Below are 7,957 nucleotides of genomic sequence, written 5' to 3'. Positions count from 1 at the left end.
CCGAGCGCCGCGGGCCGCCCGGACTCGGGAACGGGCTCGAAGCCGGAGCCGCACCGAGCCGGCCGCCGGGGCGGGCGGAGACGGGCGGGCGGCTATCGGTGCCTCCCCCCGGCGGCACTTGGCAGCAGCCCGCGGGCAGTGGGGGAGGGCGGCTGGGTGGTGGCGGCGGCGGAGGAGGAGGGGAGCGGAGGCGGGGACCAGCCGGCCCCGGCCCGGCCCAGCCCAGCGCGTTGCCCCGGCCGGACACGGCGCCCCGGGCGGAGATGGCGGACGAGCCGCAGAAGAAGTCGCACTTGTCGGCCTTGGTGGGACACACGAACGGGCTCACCCGGCCCGCCTCGCTGACCGCCACCCGCTCCCCGGGAGGGGGAGGAGGAGGCGGAGGCGCGACCGCCTCCTCCAAGAAACTCGTGATCAAGAACTTCAGAGGTGGGTACGGGGCAGGCCGGGCCCTCTGTCCTGGCAGGTGCGCTCGGCCCGAGCTTTGTTTACTGCGGCCCTGGCCGGGCCCCGCCGCCCTATCGGCGAGGGGCGGCTGCGGCGGGGCTGATAACGCCACCGGGCTGATAACGCCGCCGGCACCGTGCCCGTGTCAGGGCTCCCGGGGACACGCGTGGGGCTCCGTGCGGCGCGGGGGCAGCGGCCGTAGGGAGCGGGCAGGAAGCCACCTTAGTGTCAGCGCTGATTAAAGCCAGGCAGGGTGGTTGCCTCGCTAAAAGTAACACGGGCGTCAAACACGCAGCCGGGGGGTGAAGCGCGGCGTGCGAAGGCTCGGGTGGAATTAGTGACCCCTCTGAGAGTGCCAGAGTTACATGGCCAAGAGCACAGAGGCTTGGCACAACCTGATGGAGCAGCAGGGAGACAGACATTGCTGCTGCAGGCTCCCCTTGGGTGGCCGTTTTCAAACTACCTGTGTCTTACTTCACAGAAAGACCCAAATTACCAGATAATTACACTCAGGACACCTGGCAGAAACTTCATGAAGCGGTGAGAGCAATACAGAGTAGCATTTCTATTAAATACAACCTCGAAGAGCTCTACCAGGTAAGCTACGTCAGGTTTTGGTTTCGTTTTTTTGCAAGTAAACTGCTTTGGCATGCATTCAGCATAATGTATTTTGATTTCTTAAAAGCTTTGCTAGATACTCTGTTTCTAGTCAGTTTTTGTTTATCAGTTCCTCTGAGAGCTACCATGATCTGGGCCTATGAAAAAGCAGTTTCTGTTGGAAGGCACAGAAAGCTATTCCTGGGCAGGGCTGAGATCTAAGTCATAGTATCTTCAAAACTCTGCCCACTCAACATGCTGAAAACAGGATGTCACTCTTAACAGGGTTATGAAGTTACATATTTTGTGATGATTTTTGTACATACTATGGTCTCTTGTAAATAGTAATATTGAAGTATTTGATATTATTACATTATAATATTATACTTCTATATCTTTTGGGGAATTAAAAAGGAATCTTGATTGAGTAGGCAACAAACTGTCACTTTATCCACGTTTCAGATTACTGTTACATTTTCATAACAATCAAGATCTTAGTTTTTCTGTTCAAGTGGTAAAAAAGCACTTCTGGAACACCTGGACTACTGGAGCAGGGGCTAGTGAGGGTAAAAGAGAGATGGGCTCCTGAGCCATTTCTCTGCTTTCTCCAATTATATGTGCTTTAGTTCTATGTTATTTCAGATGTATGTGCTTTGAGGTATTTAGCTGAAGTTGCAGCTCTTTAGAGTGATCATGCTATAAAAGATTACTGATGTGCTAAATTATGCTGCATAATGTAAGTTAGTTATGAGTTTTCTGTGGGTGCAGATGTTTGATCTGCAGATTGATGTCCTTGCCAGACCAGGACTGCAAACATTATTGTGCACACCTCAAATTTTCTAAATGTTTAGTTGAGGTGCAAAGGGCAGACTGTGAGAGAGGAGAAGGCCAGTAGTCAGTACTGGGTCTCTGTTCAAGAAGATCAGGATAGAACTAACTATACTTATCTCTTTACTTAGTGTATGTAATATATGGGTCTAAAATGGCTGATTATGTAAATGTATATTGACTTAAAATAATTATTCCCTTTAAATTGAAAGCTTGACTGTAATATATATATCTATTAATACTTGCAGTTTCGCACAGTTTGAATGACATAATGCATTTTATTGTTTTAAATTCAGCATTTGAAAAACCCTGCTTTTTCATGTCTAACAAAAAAAAGTAAAAAACAAAAACCAGCCCACAGATGCTTTGAGTGTTACTTAACTTGTTTTCAGAGGCCTCAGAAACGAGATTATAGTAATATGGCTATGAAATCACTAGGGTACATGCTTGAGTTTTGGCAGAAGAGGAGAGATTTCAGATAAACTGTGAAAGGAGAACTGTACTTCTTGCTTTTTCTCTTTGCCTGCTTATTTGTAAAAACTGTGCAAGGCTGATTGAATAGTCCTTAAGGCAGCAAATCAGGAAGATTTCTGCACAGTGGGTGGTGGTGCTCAGTGTGCCTGTGCAGGGACAGGTATTTACTGTCCTGCCAGAGGAATAAAAGATGAGGTTCAGCATCCATTGGAAACCTGATCTGTATTTACAGATCATTTTAACTGCCTGTTGGTGAGCATCAAGTCATCCACAGGGGAAAATATCTCTGGGTCCATCAGTTCTTACTATCAGGGCTTTGTGGTGGTTTTTTGGTTTGTTTATTTTTTTGAGTTTTTATCTGACATTGTGGGAGGAAGTGAGAGGCCTGCTAGAGTTCAGTGCACTCAGTGGGCTGCTGTGCCAGCCTACAGTTGAACCTTCTGATTTATTTATTTAATTTGGCACAGTGGCTGAGAAGAAACTGAAGAACAATGATGAGACTGAGTGGGAAGCCTGAAGGATACTCCTTTCCAGGCATTAGAGGCACCATGGGATCAGGCATGAGGTGCTTGGCAGAAATGTAGTCAGTGAGCAATGGGAGGGTGGCAGCCAGTTTTTTGTGACTAAAATAGAAATGATGTCTGGGATTGGTGGTAGATTGCACAGATTTTGATAGAAGTAGCTTGTACTTGATGGGATAGAGAAAGTGGGTCAGTACAAAGAATTGCTGAATGAGGAGTGAGTGATAAAAATAATGGAAAAAGAAAATTACCTTTGCAGCAAGGTCCTAAATAACCTGAATTGAGGCAGCACTGCCCTTTTGGAGGACATAGAACAGGACAGTGTAGTAGCAAAGAAAAGACAGTAGAGCAATGAAGGAAAAAAGTATGAGAGTCCTGACTAGACTTAGACTTGGACAGGTGGAGTGGCATAACATTATCTGCAAAGTGATTGTGTGAATACTGTTTGTTGCAAGTTATCATTTTACTTACCTTAAGACCAGATGAAAAATATAGGCACTGTTATAATTTTGTTTGTTTGCATGCTTTAATGTTGTATCGAAATTTTTATATGCATTTAAATAAAAACAGATTAGATAGGTTAGAATCCTCTGGAGCAGAGGAAAACATTTTAGTTGTCCAAGTGACATAGTGCTTTAAATCCTTGGCAGTGTTCTGTGCAATATTGCCTTATGATATAACAGCAGTTGATATTAATGTAGTGATCACTGGAACATTTGGTTTTGGGCAGAATTGGCCTCCTTAGTTAACTAAGGATAAATACTCAACTAAATCCTGTGAGCTCCCAATGAATGATTTCAAGTCTTTATGTAATAGTTAATGTGGGGTTGATTGTGGGGATTTTGTTATTGTTTGGGATTTTTCTTAATTATTTTTCCTGTCAGTTTATATACCTTTGTGTGTGATTCAGCAGAAATACTTGGGAAGAAATAAGTTGATAAAAAGACAAGAAAGGAGCTATACTCACTTACCATTTAGACAGACTGCTTGAAATGTCTAACTTAAAGTTACAAAGAAATTAAAATATTTGGTATGGTTGTGTTCCTGCCCCACAAAAGCACTTGTGTGCATACTGAAGGATGCACAAAATGGACCTTCTGGAGGAGTTCTACTGCTGAGCAGTACTGAAGGAGGCAGAATTCTGATAGTGTTTAACAGCACATCTGAAATATGACCCAAATTGTGATGGTTGGTCTTGTTTGTGACACAAAATCTAGCAGAATAAGAGGGGACCAAAATCAGGAAGGACTCCTGAAGTCTTAGTTTTTCTACATAACTTTGTTTTGATGTTTTGGTTTTGTGCACAGCTTGAACATGTAACGCTGAATTTTTTTTCCCTTGTAAGCCTTAATTACATAGACACAAAAATTTAAGTTGGTTTTTTGTCTCATTCATAATCCTTTTTTGGTTTTTAGGCTGTTGAAAATCTCTGTTCCTACAAAGTCTCTGCTACACTGTACAAACAGCTGCGACAAGTCTGTGAAGAACATGTGGAGGCACAAATCCTTCAGTTTAGAGAATATCCTTTTATCATGCACAGAAGTGGTTAGAATGGTTAGTTTAAATAATTATTTTTTAAAACAAGACTTTGCAAAAAATGCACCAGAAATTGTCAATGTGTTAAAGAGATTCTTTGCTTATATGTTTTTAAATCAGTCATAGGCAACTTTAGTCATCTGGATGAATAATTTTTGTGTATTGATGTGTAGCGTCCTAGTAAGAATTTATTTATCACTTTAATAGGGATGCAAATTTTACACTAAATCTAGAAAATGTCAATAGGACTGTGAGATTTCTCAGTAGGTATGAATTTTTGTGGCAGGTGAGTAGTGATGCTTATGGCAGCAATAGCTTAAAAAAATCACAGTGATTATCAACAACGGTAAAAAAAAAAATCAAACATAGTGTCCGTGTTTGACCAAAATAACTACTGGTCAATAATGATGTATCACAGAGGCATTCAACAAGCCTTCAAGTATTTTATGTATACCTTGGAAGGTTCTTGGAAGAGAGCTCTAAGTTCAAGAGATCATTTGGCTGTCTTGGGATGCATGGAAGGATGAAGTTTTATGGTAAATTTCCCCATGGTTTACTGAAGTTACATTGCTGGACTTTTCTTCTGGCTGAATGAGTCACATAAGTGGCTGTAGATCTTCTGTGGACACCTGGCTGTAGCCAGCCCTGCTTCCTGAATCCAGTCAAGCTTTACATGCTGAGAAGGTGCTTTACATCATAGGTGTCTTTTGTGTAGTAGCCATGGGCTTGCACTGCTGGAGCAGCAGATGAATAGTCTGTGTCCACCTTGGTGTCCCCAAATTCCTGGAAAATGCCTTAGCCAGCAGATGATGGATGGAGAGTGACATATTGAACAGATATTACAGCACTGTGGCTGCTGGCATTGTTTCCCAGCTCTCTATGGATTTTTTAGCAGAAAATGATAGAATAAAGTAGAAAAGATAGGATAAAGTAGAAAAAACAAGGGGCCAGGGCCCAGAACAAACCTCCTTTGCAGGTGAATGCTTTAAATGTGCTTTGAATTGTGACTCTCCGTTTCTTGGTTCACTGCATTCCTCAGGTAGGTGCCTACACTCAGAAAATAATTTTGGGTTTTTAATGGTACATAGCACTGACATGATTTCAGGCTGTGTGGTTTTGGTTTTTGTTGGTGGTTTGGTTTTTGATTTTTTTGATGCTTTTTTTTTTGAGTCCCATTTATGACATCTGGCTTCTACCTAGCACATTAGGGCAGTAGTGTTTAACATACCTGGTCTTTGAGAGCCAAATCTTATAGTCTTCTTTAAAGCAGTGTACAACCATTTTTTGCATTCCTGCTTTTTCAGACTTCAGATGACGTTATGAAGAAAACATTTTAAAACTAATGTTTCCAAACTTTACTTTCACCTTGCCCTCTTGACAGGGTGATGGTGGATTGGAGGGTTGAAAATTTAATATTTTCCAGGTGTGCCGCTTTGTATCCCAAGGACATAAGATCCTTAAGATTAATCAGATTTGGCCACAATGAGTTGGAAATGATGATAATGTGTGGGAGAGGAAGGTAAAGCCTCATTTAGATTTACTTGTGAGATACATGAGAACTGTTTTATTTGTAAATAACAGTTGGATCTGTTGTGTAATGAGGAAGACTCTGTAGATTACTTAGGGTGACCTGGAGATGTATATGAAAAGAGTGGTATTTGGATTTGTTGAGGATTATTTAGAACTGTAACTGCTTTTAAGAGATTAGGGTCACTCCTGTTGTGCTCAGTGTGAACTCATTAAATAAACAAAATAACCTCTCCATCCCTCTCACCTCAGTTGGTGACAAACGTGTGTCTGATGCTGGTGGGATTTCTTGTTTAAATCTATATTAAGGTTGCACAGTGCAGCCACTAGATGGTATTACTGAAGAGCTGGGAGTGTTATTCCTTGAAAACACAGGGAGGCCTTTTGGAGAGCTGCCAGCCACTGTGCTGGGCAGCTCTGCAATTAATGGTTTATCCCTGGCAGGCACAGTAGCTTTGGAATATCCATGGAGCAGCTTTGCCTAATGGCTGGCAAAGATCATCTCGAGAATATGGCCTCTAAGGATACTGGCAAACTAGTTTTCCTTAATGGATGCTGTACAGATTCTCTGGATAGTCTTTTATTTTTAAAGAAGATAAATAAATGCTGGCAAGATCATTGCAGACAAATGGTAAGTTGAATGTTTGTTCAAAGTATCTATCCTTGAGGTGTGAAATCTGGCTAAAATTAGTTTGTCATAGTTTTAGCTTGGGACTGCACTGCATCTCCTCCTCCAAGTGTTAGCATTGCTTTTCACTTTCCCTTTTGCTGGCTGAGGGAACTTCTGTTTTTGAAATGTAGGTTCTGTTAACTCTGACTTTGATAGGTTCATTTAAGGATTGAACATCACTCAAATATATTGACACCATTTTTCCTTTGGGTGGAAAGAAAAACTAACCAAGGAATGCTGAAGTTGTTTGCTGTTCATAATTAAGTAATTTGGGGAGTCTTTGCTTTTAAATAACTCCAAGAACTAGGTTAACTTGTAAATTTTTTTTTCAAAGCAGAGATTATTATCCTGACTATAGAGCTAAAAAACAGAAAGGATAAAGAACTGAAACTTGCTTTCTATCTGCCTTTTTTGTCTTCTACCTCCACAATGATTTATGTTACAGAAAAGGTCCTCTCTGAAAAACACTCTATGAAAACTGTGCCTTTAAGAACTCATTATTATAATTCCAAACTAACATTTTACAATGAGTTTTTGTTGCATTGTCACTTACTTAGCATTGGCTGCTGATGCCCCATATGGTTAAATTTCTATTTTCATTCCTCAAATGCACTGTTCTTTCCTTTCCTGTGAGGTTTGGGCAGAGGTATGTGATTTTTATCTGAATTAAAAATGGAAGGTGTTAGGGAAACTATTTGAATTCAGCAGTCTGATGGAAAGAGTTGAAGATACTGCCTTGAAAATGTAGTTAGTGTGAACATGTGTTTTCATGAAAGGGATTTTGCTGTGAACACTGTTTGATTTAATTACTTCTAAGCATTCTTTTTTTTTTTCTTCCTTGAAGCAGCAACCTATAGCAAGTGGCTCTCTTGCCCATGTGCTGGGCTAGCACTTGTGCTATTTAAGAAAAAAACCCACCTTTATTGCTATTTTACTTTAATATGCTTGGCCAGTAGCTATATCAGCCTGAGAATTGCTTCAGGGGCAATGAAATCTTTTAGGAAAGGAGTAGGTGGGCAGCTGGGAATAGAAATCTCTGTCTGGCCTGGGGGGAGTTCCTGACATCCGGAGTTACGCTAATGCTAAACTGGGAGTTGGGCAGCCTTCTTATGAACAGAGGTAAAAATGGATTTTGAATGTAAAAGTCTAGTAAGCTACAAAACCATCTCCTCCTCCCACTTCTTTATTAAAAAAAAAAATACATTTTTATACCTTCTTTTGACTGTTGGATTTAATGTATCTCTATTATGAATTTGGCAGCTAGCTTTTACTATGAAAAGATCTGTTGCACAGCTTATTACTGTCTTAGTTTAAACCTTTGTTTGTTGTTTTGTTTTTTTATTTTAAAGCAAGAAGC

The 7,957-nt window shown here is 41.4% G+C and overlaps 1 protein-coding gene across 3 annotated transcripts in view; it reads left to right on the top strand.

The window, feature by feature from the left end:
• The first annotated feature begins 216 nt into the window (after positions 1–216).
• CUL4A (cullin 4A) overlaps positions 217–7,957 on the top strand; it is a 34,291-nt gene continuing 26,550 nt past the window's right edge. For all 3 annotated transcript variants that reach the window (XR_009417963.1, XM_059467120.1, XM_059467119.1), the window contains exons 1-4: positions 217–429; positions 929–1,044; positions 4,283–4,387; positions 6,493–6,561. Coding sequence is in view for 2 of the 3 variants with exons in the window: in XM_059467120.1 (XP_059323103.1) it covers positions 264–429; positions 929–1,044; positions 4,283–4,387; positions 6,493–6,561 (456 nt within the window). In the remaining variant the exon portion in view is untranslated. The remainder of the gene's footprint in view (positions 430–928; positions 1,045–4,282; positions 4,388–6,492; positions 6,562–7,957) is intronic.

Source organism: Ammospiza nelsoni, chromosome 2, assembly GCF_027579445.1.
Source record: "Ammospiza nelsoni isolate bAmmNel1 chromosome 2, bAmmNel1.pri, whole genome shotgun sequence".
NCBI classification, from domain to species: Eukaryota; Metazoa; Chordata; class Aves; order Passeriformes; family Passerellidae; genus Ammospiza; species Ammospiza nelsoni.
This window is presented reverse-complemented; position numbering and strand designations above follow the sequence as displayed.